Here is a 21373-nt window from a genome sequence, read left to right as displayed (position 1 = left end):
TTTCTTTTGGCCAATCAACAGGGACCTCTCATAAACGTTGACCTCAGGGTTGTGTTTGTAAACAAATCCCACGTGGGAAAGAATGTTGCAACCTGACGCCACTTTTTTCTTCATATAACATCTCAATAAGGCTCAGTCATTGTAAAAATGTGCATTAGACATAAATCTGGGACTGACAAACATTTCAAATTTTGTTAGGAAATACTTAGACAAATACTGATAAATTCAGCTTTGCCGCACAACACTCAGAAAGCAAGGATTAATTCGCAAATCAATAAATATGATTTTGGTTATTTCACATGCATTTCATTTTACCTTGACCGATGCGTCCTTGATAATGCAAAAACAAAAACAAAACGATCAAAATACAGCACAATGCCACACACAAGGAATCATGGTCATTTTAGGTCTATAATTTATTTCAATCGTGCACACAATTATAACAGTAAAAGTTACAATCTAGCCATTACAGAAATATGTATATAACCTAAAACACGTTGCAGTATTTAGGTTGCTAAGGACTGAAATGAGCAGCCTACATATCTAAAGGTACATGCATGAATTCATTGTACTTCATATCCTAGTACTGACAAAAAATGAGCCACGTTCACGGCACTGAAAGAAAAAAAAGACAATAAAATTTGCTGAACAAAAATAGCTTATCATAAAAAATATCACAAAATAGATATTGGATGTGGTTGGTTCTCAGCTGATCTTCATGGCTTCCCATGTAAATTTGAGTCCCCGTCTCTTTTGGAGTGTGGCACCCCCCCCCCCCTCCCCAACCCTAATTACTTATTTTTTTTATTTTTATAATTGGCTTGTTCATGAGTTGTTAGCATTACAAAAGGTATGAACTTTCCAATGAGACATTGAACAAAAAAATTGGTCCATGCTACGTTATCACTTTATTTTCAATTCAGCTTTGAATTAGGAGCTAGACTTGACTCAAGTCAGACTTATATAGGGGTAAATACAGTATGGAAGACTGTACCTGTGCATGTACACCAGACTTGTGCCAAGTCTAGCTCGAGCGTGAAATGAGCATAATATACAAAGCTCTTTTTTTTTCAAAGGAATCATTGCCCCTCAATGTAAAACATAAAAACCACTGCTCTTTGTACTCATGCTTGTGAGTTGTTGAGGGTACCTGCCCCGCGGATTAATTTTCTAAACGCGATTGCTCTTTACATAAAACTAACAAACAACTAGACAACAGTGCCCTTAGCTACACATGTAGCTATACACGTAACTGGGGATATCATAAGCCAGGTACTGCTTGTGCGTTAAAGCTGACCCGCATAAATAAATGTAAGCCTTAAGGGATCACAACATTATTATTTTACTGTGCAATAATAAACATCCTCAATGTGTGACAAAAATAATGACATTGTCCTAATACATCAGCTTTAGTAAAAATGAAAGACATTTTCGTTGGAAAATGAATCTTTACATACTTTTGAATAGCAAATTTAATATCGATTTGATTTGTGTACGAGTGGAATTTGCAGCTGCCAAAAAAAAATGGAAGATGAATTCAAACTAATTTGAATTTGTGTATTTTATCAAGGTATATATTAAAACTTTGTAATAATACACAATTATCTGAACCAACTGTTAAATGAAATTCAAATTCAAATTAATGAGACATTAAAATTTTCAGAAACACCCTGAAAAGGAAATGATTTTGAAAATTCCATAATCTACATTTGTGAATTTGACTAAAGTTTACTCAGGCTTTTTACATTTGCATTGATCACTGCAGATTTTGATTTATATTTAAACACAAAAGGCGACACCCAGAATACATAGAACAAATTACTTAATGTAACATGTGAAAGTTTTAACTACTGTAAATTGCACATGTTAGTCGGCAGTGATCCACAACCTTGGCAAAAAGACATGCACATATAATGACTATATCAGGATCATTTGCTTTTCATGCATTTTGTTCGTTTCCAATAATAGCACCACTCAAAATCCAAAGAAGAATGTTCAAAACCTAACCTGTGGAAGTTTCAACTCGGTGGATATTACACTTTTCAAGAAAGCAGTGAAAACCATGCATAACCATTTGATCACATGAGTTTCTTCAGTAGCACTCTTTATTCCAACAAAAAAAATCAGTCAATTGACTGATCTTTGGAAATCACCTACATATTTCTTGATTTCTCCAAAATGACTTCAAGACAGACTGAATAATTTCACGATGAGTTTAGTACCAGAACGATCTTTAATTCAAGTAAAGTTATTGATAATAATTTGGTATGTTAATTTTGGGATAAATGCAAATGATCCTACAATGTACAGGCCTGTAAAACAAGGCATTTCATCATGGTACATACAGGTAATAGTTACAGATTATTACATTATGTTTCTAAGATACATGTGCAGCCGCACACTATGAAGTAAAATTGTAGGTCATTCGTATTCATTATGCAGCTCAAGGATGAAATATCCCGAGCATGGAGAAATTACACAAACATTTAGATACAATGAGTTGCATTTGTCCTTGATCATGTTGATGGAACAAGCAGGTTTCCCTTACAAGCACTTCACAGCTGGATAAGGTTGTTCAAGATTAAGTGCCCATGCACATGGGTACATGTACATTTACATAATTGTTAACAGACCCACATTAGATAAAATTGGCTTTCCAATTATGTTAATACCAGAACAACCTGTTCTGATGCAACACAGTATAAGATTTCCGACAAAACTCTGCATCTGTGATTAATGGCAAAATTTGTTCTGCATTGTTGTCATGACAACTGAATATTGTGCTGCATCTGATGCTAGGTTGAAGACTTATCGATGATCAACATAATTATGCATGAGATTTCCTGTTTTCTTGGAAACTAAAGTATGATATTGCTTTAAAAAAAAAACCTGTCTTTCATGAGATTTTGAATACTCTCTTGCTTGGAATATAAACCCCCCAAAAAATATTATTTCGTCATGGCTTTTAAAAAATTGTGTACAAGTTAATGTATGCATACCTGTACCGATACATATACATTATAAATGAATGTACCTCTGCGATGTGTTTATTTGTGCTTCACACATTTACATGAAATTGTTCAACAACAACTCTCAATTAACAATACAAATAATTATCAAATGCCCTCAGTAAACAACGGAAACTAAAGCACTTAATTAAAAACAATAAAAACAAGACTAAATTTTTACGATTAACTGTAGCAAACCTTCTGACATAAATAATGACTTTAAAACAAATCAGGTTTTACTGGGCAAACCTTTCAAACATTTAATAGTACACTTACCTGTAGGGTTAAAAAAAAAACTGGAAGAGATTTTCTTAAAATTTGGAAACTCCGCAAAATCAAGACTTATACTAAACAGATTAACTAACGAGATAATAGACTACATGCCACTATTGTGAGAATCATTGTAGATTACATGCACTTATAATTTTCTACCTAATAAATATATATATTACTCTTAAATTTGTGCTCACATTTTCTTTTTCTATGTACATTTGCATTGATCACTGAATTTTACTGTCACAAATAGTACTACCATCTTGAATTCATAAAGACAATTAACGCCATTTGGCAGAACACACATCAAATTTGAATCCGAAATAAAGTAGAGTTCATAATGCTGACACTGCGTTTAATATTTCAAAGCTGGGCGAATTCCGTAAAACATGAGGGTGAAACTGCAATTAGTAACCAAAGTTGGAGTTTGTTAGGTTTTGTTTCAATCATGCTTATAGGAACTGAACCAAATATTTTACACTTAATTGAATTCTGCATTTAATAGTTCATGTACAAGGGCAAATCTGTGCACTTTGAACAATGCTAAATTAGAACAAGGGCTTGTTTGTTTGATAAATATAACTATAAAACTTTTCACTTGCTAAGCTAAAGCTAAGTTATGGTGGCAGTGGACAACAATATTTGTGAATCATAAGAACCCACATTGTAAACAAATTAACGAAAAGGTACTAGTACTTTAATACAATAGATTTTTTTTAAAATTAATATATAAAATAAGATGAACCAAACACTTATCAAGGAAGTGTGACTTTGATTCTGCTGTTGTGACTCAAAGCCCAGATGTGACACTTGGCAGTTAGAGGACCTGAATAAAAATATCCTAACACTTGAAAAAAAAATCCTAACTCCAACAATTGTGCTTATGAGCTTCTCTAGTTTGGGGCAAGAATTGGGAATATGATTGAATGCTTGAAAGTTGCAGTGTACAATGCAGGATTTTTTCACACATACAGAAATAAAGCCAGGTTTCCCAATCTACAAAAAAAATAACATTGCCAAAAAAGTTGTTTAAACCTAAACGAAAGAATGACAGCATGGAGTTAAAGGCTTTTTCATCATTCCGTGGAAACATCCACCATCAGGTTTTGAATACACCGCTATCCAGGTCAATTTTTCCTTTCATCATGTTCATCATCAATACCCGATTTGTTGAATATTTCCAACAACACGTTGACAGTAATTTGGTGAGAGTTCTTCAGATAGTATTACACAGATAAGCGCTACAGAATTAACAACTTGAAAAAGGAATGGCAAGTCTTCATTTACTGAAAGTATATGACCCCTGAAAGTGAAACACTACCACCATACCACCTGATTTTTGAGTCAAACTGCAGCAGCACAGGTTCAATCCTTTGGCTTGGCGACAACGCACTTTAGCGTCACGTACGGAATGCCGAAGTTGGTGTAGCGGTCCTTGGGCCAGTAACGCAGCACGGGCCCCATCTCCGGGAACTCATTCATGGCGTCGAAGTAGGCAAAGAGGACCACGGAGCTGTAAGACGCCACCAGGACCAAGATGTGCCAGAAGCAGTGGAGGTAGGGGAAGGAGACGAAGAGCCAGAAGTCACAGAAGGTGCGGTCCATGACCCAGCAGGTGACGGCGATGACCCAGAGAACCATGTTGGTCCGACAGAGTCTGACGACCCGCGGGCAGTGCACCCTGTGGGTAAAGACACTAGTTGTCAATCTATAACTAATCATTTTGAATATCAACTGTTTCAAATTTGGGGAAGTAAAGAAGTGTAAGGCAAACAAATGTATACAAATGTGGAATAAGAAGCAAATTTGATGTCACGAAACGTTTGTCGTGAAATTCCCTGCAGTTAGAATGTGTTTAACTTTTGAATATCTGCGGTGACATCACACATTAGAACAAATCAAATAAGACTTAAAGCCAGAGTCCATCATTTGCAGCTATCCAAAAAGTAACTGGCGTAATTATTATTGAAAAGCATTCTTGGTTGGAAGATAGTAAGGGGACTAAACTCCCTGTGAAATTATTCTTTCTGCCAAGCTGTCATTTTCAAGAAATCAACAAAAGAAGGCCTATCCAACGGTGCTTCTTAAGACGCACCGTAGGAAATTTAAATTAGTAGTTCGTTTTGTTATTCGGCGAAGCGCGCGCAAGCATTGTCACAACGCACACCCGCGCGCAGTTGCTTTAATTCGTCGGATCAGTGCGCGACACCGCGTAGCTGCAATCGGCTCAGTGAAAACATGTATCGGACGCTGAACTCAGGCCCAATTCAAAACATGATTCAGCAACTTTTGATTTGAAATCGAGATCCTAGAATGCTGTTTTTCTCGGATTATACAGCTGAAGCTGAGCTGAAACTTCATCAGTTTAGTTATTCAGCACCCTTCTTTAGAGTTTGAGCACTTTTGTTGCTTCAAATGAACAACATGCGCAAATTACAAATGATGGACTATACCTTTAAGTCAACCTTTTTAACTTAATACAAAGGATCTTTGATCTGGGGCATTCATGCGTGTTAGTGAAAGTGCAGGTATACTGACAAGCTCTTTCCTAACACATTTTCATATCTCACTGCCCGGTGTCACAACATGTACATGTATACCACCACTGCACTATAAAAGGTCTTTCACTACCATTACTTCACGTAATGCTATATTAACATTCACTGCAATTTTTGGATTCCGCTTGTATAATTCAACCAGGCAGGCTTTGAAAGCAAAGTCATCTGAAGTTTTTTTTTTCCAAATTTCTTTTTAAAGGTACAGTCCATCATTTGCAGCTATCTAAAAAGTAACTGACAAAATTATTGTTGAAAAGCATACATGTACTTGGTTTAAAGTAGGTAATGGGAAAACACTCCCTGAGAAATTATTCTTTCTGGCAAGCTGTCATTGTGAAGAAAACAATGAAAGTAGGCCATTTCCAAGGATGCGTCAAAAGACACGTTTTTGGAGATTTCTGTTAGCAGTTCGTTTTTTTTATTCGGCGAAGCAGTGAATGAGTACGTGCAAGCGTTGACCAATCGAACGCGGGCGTGGTTGCTTTAATTCGTCGGTTCAGTGTGCGACATCATGTAACTGCAATCGAATGAATGAGAACATGTCCCGGGCACTGAATTCGTGCGCAATTCAAAACATGACTCTGCAACTTTTGATTTGAAATCAAGATCCTAAATATTGTTTTCTCGGAATATACAGCATTCACTAAGCTACATGTAAAACTTCATCAGGTTAAGTTAGTTGTTCAGCATCCTTCTTTAGATTTTAAGCACTTTTGTTGAGCACTTCAAACGAACATAATGCAAAAATTACAAATGATTATACTTGACCCTTAATGAATAATTCCTAATAAAGAATTCCACTTGTTATATTCTCATTGTCCCACTGTTATCAGTTCAGTTTTTGTCTACATGTACATGTCACTGTCTGTCTGTGAATCTTGTAACTTTTCCTGTCTGTTTGTTGGTCTGTCTGTATTGTCAGCCTTTCTGCCAGGCCTTTTACCCACTCTATGTCATATTTAATTAAAAGTATGGTACTTTACCTGTAGACTGTATTTTCATTCAATATTATTACTCAGCATTTATTCAATTGAAATTTAGTAGGTGAACTGTTTATGTGGTATACACCTATGGAAAGCTTTCATTTTATGTTAATTGCCTTCTTAATTCTTACTTTTGTATCTGTCTTAAGGCCAGTTCATACTTTTCGTGAATGTCAGTGCAAAGTAAATTCGTTAACAACGAACGTCAACGGCAAACGTCACAATGGACTTCAATTGTTGACGTCACAGAACTCGCTTCGTTTTTGTTTTCACGTGAAGTACATGTACAATGGTAAGAACCGGCCTTTATAGTGCAACTATGTATTTATTGAACTGAACTGCAATGGGAAGGAATTAATGACATCGTAAATTTTCCAATTTTTCAGTCTCAGGTTAACAGACATTGAGACAAGCAGTGGAATTGGCAACCCTCCCCCCGAACTGGATATGTCACTGATATATACAAACGTTTGATATATTTCTCTTTCAATCCTAACAGTGGGGTAATATTGTTCCTCATGCGTTTTTCATTCTATGTTAATGTTATTAATTCATAAGATCATTTTCCTGACTGTAGCACTCATTTTTTTTGGTGTGGATATCTGACCACTTCATCCTACCTCTTGAGTTCCAGGTACATAGTGATGATGCCAGGAATGACAAACAGCATCATTAGGAATGAGTTGAGCCATGGATTGATGAAAGCAATCATCGTTCCACCGAGCGTCACTATGGTTACAATGATGCGGAAAAGCTTTCTGAAAAATTAAAGGGCAAAGACTGAAGATTTAATTGGTTTTTTTTTTTTATTAAAACATCTATTCACAAATAGCTTGTAGGTCAGACATATTCTGTAAGTTGCTTGTTTCAGTTTAAAACGTACATATGTTAAAAATTATACAAAAACAAATAATATATATGGTATCAAGATAATATATCTTGTGCAATTTTTAATGCATTATGATACTCGGAGAGGTTTTTAATGTCACTTGTAAGGCTTTGAAAGGAAATACATACAACATTTGCAAACATCAAAAAAAAAAAACTACCAAATTATCACCAAATACCTTACTGAAATGTTAGTGCATGATCAGTCTAAAGCATCCTGTAAAATCTTGGCACCTGGCGTGCTGACATTTTTAAGAAATGTGGTATTTTTGCACCAATTTCCAATGCTGGTCATGATAATTGTTTTTCTTGGTTTTTCCAGCATCTACTGTACGAACCCAAAACGTCAAACAAGTCAGTGTAACAATATCTGCTATAAAATACAACCCCCCCAAATTCCCAAATTCATCCATTTCCGAAAATTACAGCAAAAGCAAATGTTATTATTTTTAAGTACTTCCATGTACACTGTAAGATAACATTGATTGATATTATGGGCGAAAGGCTTTTTGTAGGGGAAGCTTTGCACACTATGCATTGATTCCACCTCTTTAAACATTCTTTATATTCCAGGATAGTGAAAAACAAATCAAGAAATTTCCAAAATGCAATATAGCCATTTCAGAAAACTGAAACAGTTGCACAGTTATCTAAACTTATAGAACATACACAGTATAACAACATTTTTTAAACTTCAGCTTTTTGCTTTGTTGCATTCTTAAATTGTGTTTTAATAACATAACAGCCACTGACTTTGAGAAATAAGGAGAGTGCTGGTAACAAAAGTTTATCGCTTTTGGAAAATAACTCTTTAAAGGGAATATACATCATACTGCTTGCTTTACGCCCCAATTCCTACCGACGGGGACAGCAGCACTTTGCAGAATGACCTGAAACACCTAGAAAACTGGCAAGACACTTGGTTAATGAACTTTAATCCAAGCAAGTGCTGTACCATGACCATAGGCAAGAGAAACCCAACTCAGCATGAATACAAGTTTTGCAATCAAGTTTTGGACAGCGTCTCATCTCAAAAATACCTTGTTCACATATCTAATACCCTCAGCTGGAACATCCATGTTCAGGAGTCCATCAAGAAAGCTCAAAGAGTGCAGAATGTTATCCGCAGGAATTTGTGGAGCTGTAACAGTGAAGTGAAAACAACTGCCTATTTGAGCTTAGTGAGACCACTCTTAGAATATGCTGCATCCGCATGGGACCCCTCAACAAAGCAGAACATTAACCCTTACCCTACTAGACCCTCCAACGCATGCCAATATGTGCCTCAAGAAAATCTCCTATTTTTTTTGCATGGCCCTCCAATATCTGCCATGTCATTTCAAGGGTAACTGGACAGGCACTCCAATACATGCCACAGAGAACAATGAGAGTCCTCTGATAACAATCAAGTGCCCCCAGCTGGTCAGTATCAGGCACCCTCCAGGGCCTCCAACTCCTGCCAATTGGAGCCTTCACTGCTACATCAAAGTATCCTCCAATAAACTGCAGCTGGAGGGCATTGGCATAACCAACTGACATGCAGTAAACTACCCTCAGAGAGTAAGGGTTAACTCACTTGAAAGAGTTCAACGTCAAGCAGCTAGATTTTGCACAGGAAACTACCAAAGGGATACGGGAACTGTTACTAAACTTCTGGATGACTTAGGATGGGACACGCTACAGAACAGAAGAAATCAACAGAAATTATGTATGCTCTACAAGATGAAAAATGGGTTGGTCGACATTCCACTTCACAACTATGTTCAGCCTAATACCAGAGAAACAAGGGGAAACAACCAAAAATTCATTCAAGTCAGTCACAAAGCTAGGGCCTTCAAAGATTCATTCTGCGTATCAACTGTTAAACACTGGAACTCACTCTCCTCGGCTGCTGTGAACAGTGCAACACTAGCTGAATTCAAGGGACACAGTAATATCCACCAGTAGTCTATTTCCACACGCAGTGCGCAAGTTAGCGTTGATGTATCCGGCAGGATATTTTGCTGACTTAAACAATGGAGATGGAGAGATGGAGATTTGCTTTTGCTGTAATTTTCAGAAATGGATGGAATTGGGGGGTTGGAAATATATAGCAAATATAGTTACACTGACTTTTTTGAGGTTTTGGGTTCGAAATTGCTATAAAAACCAAGAAAAACAATCATTTTCCTGTAGTCTGGTTCCCTGACTCCATATAAGAAGAAACAGAGCAGTTTACATACATTGGGGAATTGTAAGGTCAGGGAACCAGTCTAGCTGGCTTGTACCCGTTCATAGGTGTGTAATCGATTGCAAACAAGTGCGATGGTCAATTGGGGCCAGTATTTGAAAAAAAGCCAGTTTTTTTCCAACGCTGGTCGGCCGACCAGTGTTGGAAATTGATACTGTCATTTTCAAGAAAAGTGGTAACTTTTCTTGAAAATGACAGTATACCAGGTGCCATGATTTTGCAGGATGCTTTACACTGTCATTCACTAACAGTTCAGCAAGGTATTTCAAAATGATTTGGTAGTTTTATTTTTTGATGTTTGCAAATGTTGTATTTTCCCTTTAAATGTAGTAAAATTGTGCTTCACTGAACACCACTATAAGAACATTTGGTTATAGCATACAATTGTATCAAGCACCTATTTGTATCCAAAATGTGCTAAAAATTGCTTTAACCATTTAACTTTTACATCGACCAGACTTTTGTGGGCCTCACTAAGTTTGTTATGCCGAAAAAATAGTCTTTAAGGCCAAAAAGGCTTTTTTTTTTTTTTACCTGATTTTTTTGCTTCAAATGTCGGCTGATGACTGCAAATGGTGCCCAACTAAACTTAGTGCAAATATATGGGAGTCCAGAGAGGCCACATAAAGCTTATTCTCGACCATAACCCAATCTAAAAACACGTTAAAATTGTGCAGCAGCAGGATTCCAGTCAAACCAGTGAGTTTGGCGGTTTTGAGACATCATCTTTCATTGAAAAAAAAAACTTTTTCATTTTGCCGACGCGCATGGCGGTTTGGCGGTTTTGAGACATCATCTTTCATTGAAAAAAAAAACCTTTTTCATTTTGCCGACGCGCATGGCTACGGCGACACGCGCGCATACCAGAAACCGGAGACTTTTTTGGGGGGGCCTAAGGTTACGCCCTACAAATTTATCCAGGTAGGTAGGTAGGTAGGAATATAATTTGATTTCGTATTTTGTGTGTGTGTCTGTAGGTGTTTACTTTAGAGTACCTTTAATTGTATTTTGTTTAATTAACCTGTTTAATTTGAAAATATATATGTTTTAATTTGCTTTGGCCCAATGTGGCAATAAAAAATGATGTCAGCAAGTTTGCCGTAAAATTTCCTGGTAGGTCGGTTTAAAGTAAATACACAATTATTTTGGTCTTATTGCAAAATTCTACTGTATGTGGGGAATGACAATTCACAACAGGGTCGCACAGAATGATGAAAATATTGTGCTTTTAATTCTTTTTTACAAACCTGTTTCCGTTTAGAATCCTAGGATAATATCGCCGCGGAAACCACAGGCCCGCCCCACACAACACCACCCAGAGAATGGCCACTTCATCCAACAGCTGGCCAAAGAGACTTAGTGTGCTATGGTAGTAGACAGACGACGCTCCGACTACCATCAATAGCAGCCAGATGAGATTAATGGAAGGGTTGACACGCCGCGCGTACTCCTTGAAGAGGACCCACATCAGGGGCGGGAACACAAAGAAGAGAGCATTGCTGATCTGGAGGGAGAGAAGAGGCAAGACAATGGGTGAAATGACAGGACTGGACAATAAATAAACACATAAATATATTTTTGGGGGGGGGGGCTAATCATCCTAACTCGCAGCAGAAGCTGAAATGGCGAATGACGCAGTTACAATGCCGTTGAACCGAAGGCAAGTACATGTAAAGGCGGCAAGGCGCCTTAGGCAGCCGCCATTCAACCCATGTCTTACCACAGAGCACAGCCAGATCGAAAGTCTATATTTTTGCAAAGGGTGAAAAACCTGAGAACTGGAGGAAAAAAAACCCTTGTGGTACTGAAGAGAATCAACAAACAACTCACATTATGATCAAGCCGGGAATCTATTCTGGGCCCCAGTGTTGAGAGGCGAGTCCTATATTTGCCTATGTGATATGGAGTTTTCTGCTCCGGAACACTTTACGATAAATTCATACAAGGGTAGATCGGGGGGGGGGGGGGGGGATGTGGCTAACCCCCCTCCCCCTTCCCCAACTGACAGATGAACATCGGTAAATAATTAAATATCACGTAAATAGTTAACTCTAATTATTTAAAAAGTTCAGGCCTTTTTTTTATGTGTAACTGCAATGCCTCATCAACCCCCCCCCCCCCTTGAAAAAACTAAAACCACAACATCCTAGCCACCCCCCCCCCCCCCCCCCCCCCCCCCCCCCCCCCCGGAAAATTGTGGGTCTGCCAATGTGAGGCGAAGTAAAAAAAAATAAAACATTCTCGTCCAGGGTTTTTGAAAAAAGGGAGGAAGCGGGGCCTTTTATTTTTTATTTTTTTCAAGATGGCCGCCATTTTAAAATTTCCTGCAACCGTTGGTTGTGACAACTGTTCAAAGAGACTTTTAAAATGAAAGACAAGTTGGACAAGAGAACCGAACATATTTACAGTGTCGGAAAAAATTCGGTACTGGCCACAACTTTTTTTCAATTAATTTTCAAGCGCCAAAAGTTGTATCCTTTGACTTACTTCATCGAGATTCGAACCTCGGACTCTTACTTGAAACACGAGACTCTTAACCGCTAGGCCGCGCACGATCGATGTTGCTATAATCAATCTTTGGACGTATTTGAAGTAGCCATTGAAATAAACTAAATATTCATGAGAAATAAATATTCATAATGACGTATTGCACTATCATTGGCCGGCTCATGCGACGTCATGGTTGTCGATGTCATGGTCATGCGTACCGCTGTCTGTCAGCCACACTTCAATCAGTTTTGACCGGCTGCTTCAACTTAGTTCCGCACGACGTGTGCATCCAAAATGGGCTCTAAAAACACATTTTGCCTAATTTTTTTTCGCATTAACACAGCTTCCTGGATTCCTCTTGGGTGAAATCACAAGGCGAGGTGAAAATTGATGTGTTTAGCGGCAGGTAAAGTCGTGGCCCAGTATGGAATTTTTCCCACAGTGTCATTTAGAGTTGTATTGGTATTGGTATTTATTTTCCGATGAATTTGTGGACTTTTTCGGTGTTTTTTTACTACATTTTTCAAAAATAAAAAATAATAAAAAAATCCAGGCGGCCTCCAAAAAGGAAGCGGGCGGGGACGAGAAACTTGGTTTTTTTTTTACTTCGCCTAACACATGAAGATATACTTCTTGAATATCTTCACTCCAGAACACTCTACCAAGTACTTACTGTGTTGTAGAATTCAGCAATGAATGGAAAGACCGAGTAATTATCCTCGCACCAATCAATTGCAGAACTCCCTGGGCTAAGTTCTTTAAACATGGTGACAGCTCCTCAAATCCCTGAAAATCAATGAGAGGATAAGGTGTGAAAAATACTGTAAAGAAGTATTTTCACAGGAGGTTTATATATTATAGAGAATGTTGCGAAAGAATGTTGCATCCTGACGCCATTTTTTCATTATATATATTAATATTATTATCTCAATGAAGGTCAGTCATTTCAAAAATGTTGAAAAGAGGTGTTAAAATAATAACATTTTGACACTAAAATTTACAGAATGTTTTCATTTAATTTTGCCATTTAAATTGTTCTATCTCCAAAACTCAAGCTCGTATGAAAATGATTTAAAGCATCATTTGCAGCCATCCGAAAAATTATTGTTGAAAAACAAACTTGGCTGAAAGATAGTAAGGGAACTAAACTCCCTGTGAAATTATTCCTTCTGGGAAGTTGTCATTTTGAAGTAATCAACGAAAGAAGGCATTTCCAACGATGATTCTTAAGAAGCACCGTAGGAAAATTTAAATTAGTAGTTTGTTTTGTTATTCAGCGCAGCGCGCACAAGTATTGGAACGACGCACACGCGCGTGCGGTTGTTATAATTCGTCGGATCAGTGCGCTACGTCGCGTATGGCTGCAATTCAAAACAATTCAAAACATGATTCAGTAACTTTTGATTTGAAATTGAGATCTTAGAATGCTGTTTTTCTCAATATGTACAGCTGAAGCTTAGCTGAAACTTCATCAGGTTAGTTGTTCAGTATCCTTCATTAGATTTTGAACCCTTTTGTTGCTTCAAACGAACAAAATGCACCAATTACAAATGATGGACTATAGCTTTAAGATAGCGGATATATTGCCGACGGCAATCCCTATCAACAGAGGGTGCTGTACTCTCTAAGATAGGGCTGAATTATAAGATATATTAAATTACCACCAACTGTTGTGTAGCACCTGTGGCCTAGTGGATAAGCAACGGATCTCATGAGCGGGAAGATCCGGGTTCGATCCCCGCTAGCGAAATTTTTGAGGTTTTTTCCCCCATCCCCCCAACATAAGAATATTCTTCTTTTATTATTGTCATGAATATGTCTCAAAAATTTTATTGCAGAGTACTATTACATTTTCTTTTTCAGATTTGTGGCTCTGGAAGATTTTTTTAAAGGGAAATAAAGTCCGAAATTGTAAAATGGTCCGATTCCCATCTTGTGAAAACGAAGTTACAACGATAAAGATGGCATGGAGCCAGACTAAAATTTGTCACCGGAAAATGTTTAAGTAAAAAAAAACAGTAACTGCGCATGTTCAGTGCATATCCGGCAAACTAACGTTTACTAAAGGTTTGCCCTCTCCGGCTAAATATCTACTGCCTTACATTATTTCAAAAATGTTGAAAAGAAGTGTTAAAATAATAACATTTTCATTTTTGACACTAAAAATTACAGAATGTTTCATTTAATTTTGCCATTTAAATTGTTATAATCTCCAAAATGCATGCTCATATGAAAATGATTTAAATGTAATGATTTCGTCGTATGATTCTCTTTCCAGGGAAACTAAATTTTCTAATTCTAGGGACGGGGTTGTAAGAAAAAATCCAAAACGTGCTGAACTCCCTTAAAATTACAATACACAACAATAGCTCCATCCATGCACAAACATGACAAACAAACACAAACACATGATAAACCATGGATAAACAATGGAGGAATAAGAATAAATCAGGTAACTGGTCAATCAAAAAATCAATACATAAATCAACTGAGTATTATTACACAAATTAAATACTTGCCACGTCGTTGTGCCATGAATTTAAGCCAAGGATGTGGACAGAAATGGATACGAGTGCTTTATTCTCACATGTTTTGCACACACAGTTTATTAATGCAGGTGCCCCGGCCCGCGCGCAGCTGACGTGACATTATGCATGTTCAAAGAGGTCGGTCAACAAACTTTCCCCGGCAGAAGTTTGTTGACCGCAAAATAACATAGTCTGGCTCCCAGACCAAAAGATACGGACTACTCCTGATGGGTCTGGGAACCAGATTAAAAATAATATTCCTGCGGTTTTTGAGCAATTGAGGGCGCTGTAAATACAACCACGCCGACCGGTTCGCTCATTGCAGGGTGCACTGAACCAATTCAAGCCCCATTGAAAACAGTGTAAAATCAACCGACAAAGTTCAGGGCCAAATAACATGCAAGCCGACATCACTGGGGTTTCTCAAACAAAATTTAAATTATTGTCTTGTACTTCATCTTTTCATTTCTTTTCAATTTTGAGTAGATTAGCCGATTACATTTTTAAATATTCACACCAAAACAAAATCACCTCCCGAAAAGTGATAGTTCCCAAGCCTGCATGTAGCCGTTTTACAATTAAGTGGCATCCTTCCACTTTCTCAGGCAAATAGGACCCATTTTCAACCGTAATTTTATCAAGCCTGCCCTCAGATGGAAGCCCCAAAACCAGGGAGTTGATCCTTGGCTATATTTACACAATTCCACCGTTTTTTAAGCCAAATGGTCTCCGTTTTCAAAAGAAACTGTGGGGGGGGGGTTCACTTTTTATGCTAATCAGCTCGCGTAGAAATTCTCACTTGAATTAGTTCACTGCACCCTATAGGGCGGGGGGGGGGGGTACGAGCGAAACCAAATTATCACTGGCAACTAACGTTTTTTGACAAAAATTTATAGAAATAACATGATAACAAGGAAGTAATAATGGTTTCATTTTTTTCGCACGAGACTCGGAGATTGCCTGGAACATATAACTGTGTGGGAATAAATTCGCTCGACCCCCCGCCCTGCAAACAGGAGGGCGCGGGGTACGAGCGAAGGGAATAGACCGCTTGCATAAAGCGCCCTCATATGGACAGGTCTTTGTTCCTCTATTAAAATGCATGATCGAGTAGACCTGTACATAAGACTGTCACTGAATTCGAGACAAATAAAGCCTGTCCGCGTAGCCAGGTTTCTCGTCCTCCCAGCAGGCACCGACCGTCAGACTGACGTTGTATAATGGTTGTTTTATGGTCGCAACGTCGGATCAACCATACATAACCGAAAATCAACGTTGTTTTAGTCGACCAAAAGCCGACGTTGTCATTATAACGTCTGTCAGACGTTGCTTTAGTGTCGACAATTTAACGTCAGAATTTAACGTAACAACAACGTCGAAATATAGTTGGAATTTGGTCGGGAATATTACCAAACGTAATTTCAACCATGGTATGACGTTGTTTTGTCAACGTCTATACAACTGACTGAAAAACAACGTTGTATTATTGTTATTTTTGCGTTTCCCTTCGCGACGTCGCAATTATGTCATGTTTTCAACCAAGATATGACGTTTGCTTTCTAACGTCGTTTCAACAACTCAAAAAACGACGTTGAATTATGGTTGGCCGTCGGTTATAATATCCGACGTCGTACTTATGTCATGTTTTTAACCATTATTTTACGTCCGTTTTCTAACGTCGTGTCAACGAATCAAATAATGACGTTGTTTTCCGGTCGTTTGATGGTTATAATATTTAACGTCATTATTAAGTCACGGTTTTACCCAAACTATAACGTCAGTTCTCTGACGTCTTTTCAGCGACTCAAAAATGACGTTGGATTATGGTCAGCCGCTGGTTATAATATTTGACGTCATTTTTAAGTCATGTTTTCAACCATGATATTACGTTTGTTTTCTAACGTCGTTCCAATGACTCAAAATCGACGTTGTATTGTGGTTGGCTGTTGGTTATAATATCTGACGTCGTATGCTTTCAACCAAAACACAACGTCCATTATCTGACGTCATTTCAACATCTTACAAAGCGACGTTGAATTGTGGTCGGCTGCTGGTTATAATATTTGACGTCGTTATTAGGTCATGTTTTCAACCATAATATTACGTCCGTTTTCTAACGTTATTTCAACGAATCAATTAATTACGTTGATTTTTGGTCAGTGGATGGTTACAATATTTAACGTCATTGTTATGTCATGGTTTTACCTAAAATATAACGTCCGTTTTCTGACGTCTTTTCAGCAACTCAACGTTGAATTGTTGTCGGCTGTTGGTTATTTACATTACGTCGACAGTGTCATGGTTTCGACCAAAATATAACGTCTACTTTTCACTTAATTTATTCAGCAAATAAAAAAAGTCATTAAACCGGAATGCATGTGCAACGTAGTAATTCCCAAACAAAATTATCGGACGCCTTTTTAATTTGAACGACTAAAAATAAGACGTTGAATTATGGTCACCTAGCTGATGGTTATAAATTTGATGTCCAATCGTTATCATCATTGTTTTAACCGAAATATATCGTCCATTTTGAAGATTTTTCCACTTAGCCGCGGCGCGCGCCAATTATAATTGTCTTGGCCCAGAGCCAAGTGCCGCGCGCGCAAAAACCGTATAACCCAAACGTACGTGCACTTAAGCATATGTATGCCCTGTGTGTGACCTCTTGCATTCCAACGAACTCCACTGCTGTACGAGTCTGGCCAGTTTGAATCATCCGTTAAACCAACAGTCACAACTGAAGCAGCTTTGGGAAGAGACATGTTGGCCCAAAATGAACAAGGTTTTTGGCACCTTTTGTGCACAATATTGTCAAGATTCGGTTCTGCGATGGAGTGCAGTTAACATTGGAGATGTTCCCACTCCTGATCTATAAATCCAAGTCAAGATACGACATCAAGATGTATAGGACAAGCACAAGTCAAGATTTCGATTGAACCGCAAGCAAGATGATCTGATTTTGCCATGTCTGAAAATGGTAAGTTTCAAACGCGAATGTTTCCGAGTTAGTGATTTGCAATTTCTTTGAAGGTAAATAGTTTGGAAATTGTATCTTTATTATTATTATATACCCTACTAGTCATGTCAGTTGTAACTTTAAAATTCCATTAAAATACCTTAACTTCATTGTAGAAAGTTATTAATGTTAGACTAGATGTTGGATGTTATTGTCATTCCTTATCTTAAAAAGAAAGTTACACTAACGATGCCCTTTGTTTAAACATTGAAGATGTAGAAAATCCAAACTAATCAGCAGTCATGCTAGTTCTACCTGCTTTCTATCATCACGTCCAATCTTTATTTAGGCCTAGGAAAAATGAGGTCATTCTAAAGCATATCTCATTATGAGACGACTTCCCACACGTACACGTACTGTGTTGATTGAAGATTTAGAATATTAAATTTATTGTGAATTTAACCGCCCCGCAACATATTCCGCATCCATCACTAACTCAAACGATCGAAACGTCTCTTTCATTTTGATGCTGATATTTTGAGACAAATACGTTTTCAATCTAGTTTACGGTGTTCAGAGTTTGGGAATCACGTATAACGATACGTTAATGCCACTTTGTCGTGTACTCTATTTCATGTTGTATTAATACCAGATTTTACTATAAAATTGGTTTGTTGTAGTCTTTGCAAAGCGCTTAGAAACACGGCGTACGACGGCGCTATTAGTGTTAAGTTTTATCCTTGTAAAGAAAGTTACGGTGCTTGCAATTTTAAATTCTTCATTAATTAATTTCAGTAAAATTCGTTTCTTGGAATCGCATGAAATCGCCCATTAGAATTAAAATAGGCCTATGCTTCGACTTGTCTTCTTCATACATGTAAGAATTATTTTTAATACTTTTTTTTGATTTCTAAAAATTAAACTGCTGCTGTAAGTTCAAAGAATCTGTTTTGTTTTAATTATTTACGAGTCACCATTATTTGAAAAATGTGTTGGTATTCAAGAAAATTAACAATGTTGTTCATTTTTCCTCTTTTCCAGCTCTCTGCTTTGGTCAGTTGAGGGAGACGAATACACTACCCAAGCCCTACTTTACGTGGCCCCATGCACCATCAGGATCAACATCAACCGCCTGATGTCTTCTATACCTGCACAAATATTCACAAAAGAGATTAGAGATCATATCTGTGTTGGTTGTGATTCCGCGTGGTAATGAAATCTGATGCGAAATTGATCAGCCTATTAACATTGAACATTTGAAGCGTCTAATTGACATTATTTAAGCCTGTCAGACTGACGCCACTATTTTGAATATTGATTAACGTTGGAAAACTTACTTTTTTTCACTGTTATTTCGGTTGTGTACTATGAGAACCTAGCCAACCAGTTTATTAAAAAAAAATGAACAAGTTGTGTAGTATTATACACAAGTTGTGTAAACAAAGGTTTACACAACAGGTTGCTAGCTTCATATATTACACAACCGTTTGATTTTTACACAACCGAAATAACAGTATTCAATGTCTACAAAAATAACATTTGCAACCATGTACTGACCTAACTTCAATCATGGAATTCAAACATTGAAAGGACGTTATTACGACGGTCAGATAGACGTCAATTTTGACCTCACACAGACGTTATAATTTGGTCATTTTTCGACGTCTAAATAACTTCAACCGCGACGTCCTGTCGACGTCCATTCAACCAGGCAAATCATGGTCAGACTGACGTCATAATTTGACTATATATGGACGTTAGATTTCGGTCAGGTTTTCGACGTCTAAATAACCTACTTTTTCAACCATATTCTGACCTAAATTCAACCAACAATCTGACGTCCTGTAGACGTCCATGTAACCAGTAAATCATGGTCAGACTGACGTCATAATTTGACTATAATCGGACGTTAGTTTTCGGTCATGATTAGCAGTTAATCATGGTCAGACCGACGTCACAATTTTGACCACATATCGACGTTAGAATTTAGTCAGGTTTTCAACGTCTAAAAAACTTACACTCACAACCACTACGGCAACCAAAAAACAACGTCGGAGTTGGTCGGAATCTGACGTCAGATAGACGTTAAAACGACCAAAAATGCCTGCTGGGCTGTGGGAGGGGGAGTGGGGTGGGCTGGATGTACTAATAAGGGTGCGCCAAATTTCATCCAGTGCTGAAAGTAGACAGGTTTTTTTCACCAGACTCCCGGCCTCCATAAATTAAAAAAAGGGGTATGAGGTTGGACATATCGACACCATCTTCAAACGGGGTTGCTGTTCAAAAGCGACATCGTGGTCAATGTCAGACAATAGGTGGTGCTATTCTCTTTCCACGGGACGTTGAAATAAACACTCGCGAAAAACACGATTTTCGTGAGAGCAAAAAAAAAAACCGTGTTGCAAGACTGATCTTGCGTGAATTAAAATCGATCAAAATGATCGCTGCCAGAACTTAAAAATGCGACGCCCGGCCGATGGCACATGTGAAACACCATATTTTTGGTATTTTTTGGGGGACAGACACACAGAGTCTCAGACAGACCAGACCGACCGACCACCAAGTGATAGGCAAGCCCGCTAAATCATGGTAACTTATATAGGAATGTGCGTTTCTATAGTTGCCAACTTTCAAGTGGGGATGGAAGCGACTGGGGGGGGGGGGGCGCCGATTTCTTTTGTTTTAGGGGGGAGGGCGTGCGCCACCTCCCCCCCCCCCTTAGCTACGTCGCTGAGTGGGGGCATGGTTAAAGCGAAATCGTGTTTATTCTGTTTTCAGTGGACGCCTTGTGTTTGTAAGAAAAGGACAAGAAAACAACACATCCTTGTCACTGACGAACTACCGATTGGAATATGGCGGGGTACCGGTACCGGGTTATTATAAGGGAATATTAATAAATTGCTATGCCGTAAATTCCAAATCATCTATGTCAATTGAAATCTTGTTCATACTACTGTAGACCTAACTTAAGTCAGTGTAAAAGTCCCGGAATCCATCCGCAGTCTTCATACCGGTGTAAAAAAAACACAGCCATGTTAACACCGATGGTAATTGTTATCTCATTACACCACCGGTGTAAATCGTGTTTATTCTGTTTTCAGTGGACGCCTTGTGTTTGTAAGAAAAGGACAAGAAAACAACACATCCTTGTCACTGACGAACTACCGATTGGAATATGGCGGGGTACCGGTACCGGGTTATTATAAGGGAATATTAATAAATTGCTATGCCGTAAATTCCAAATCATCTATGTCAATTGAAATCTTGTTCATACTACTGTAGACCTAACTTAAGTCAGTGTAAAAGTCCCGGAATCCATCCGCAGTCTTCATACCGGTGTAAAAAAAAACACAGCCATGTTAACACCGATGGTAATTGTTATCTCATTACACCACCGGTGTAAAATCTGTACTGTACGTGTGTACGTATCGAGATCGGTTCGTCTCTAGCTCTTCG

General features: G+C 38.1%; 1 protein-coding gene across 2 annotated transcripts; it reads right to left on the bottom strand.

Annotated features, from left to right (window-relative positions):
- Positions 1-807: 807 nt before the first annotated feature.
- LOC119741113 (alkaline ceramidase 2-like) lies at positions 808-15117 on the bottom strand. Of its 2 annotated transcripts, none has more exons than XM_038216793.1 (5): positions 14933-15117; positions 13104-13216; positions 11188-11444; positions 7443-7580; positions 808-4962 (listed from the first exon to the last, which is right to left on the bottom strand). In XM_038216793.1, the coding sequence occupies exons 2-5, from the start codon at positions 13194-13196 to the stop codon at positions 4647-4649; spliced, it is 804 nt and encodes a 267-aa protein (XP_038072721.1). In that variant the 5' UTR covers positions 13197-13216; positions 14933-15117; the 3' UTR covers positions 808-4646. The 2 variants fall into 2 exon arrangements, with proteins under 2 accessions (XP_038072721.1, XP_038072720.1); XM_038216792.1 differs by having other exon boundaries at positions 14950-15116.
- Between the last annotated feature and the right edge of the window lie 6256 nt (positions 15118-21373).

Source organism: Patiria miniata, unplaced genomic scaffold (genome assembly GCF_015706575.1).
Source record: "Patiria miniata isolate m_02_andy unplaced genomic scaffold, ASM1570657v1 HiC_scaffold_5, whole genome shotgun sequence".
Taxonomy (NCBI): domain Eukaryota; kingdom Metazoa; phylum Echinodermata; class Asteroidea; order Valvatida; family Asterinidae; genus Patiria; species Patiria miniata.
Note: the sequence above shows the minus strand (reverse complement) of the source record. Positions and strands in the feature narration are given on the sequence as shown.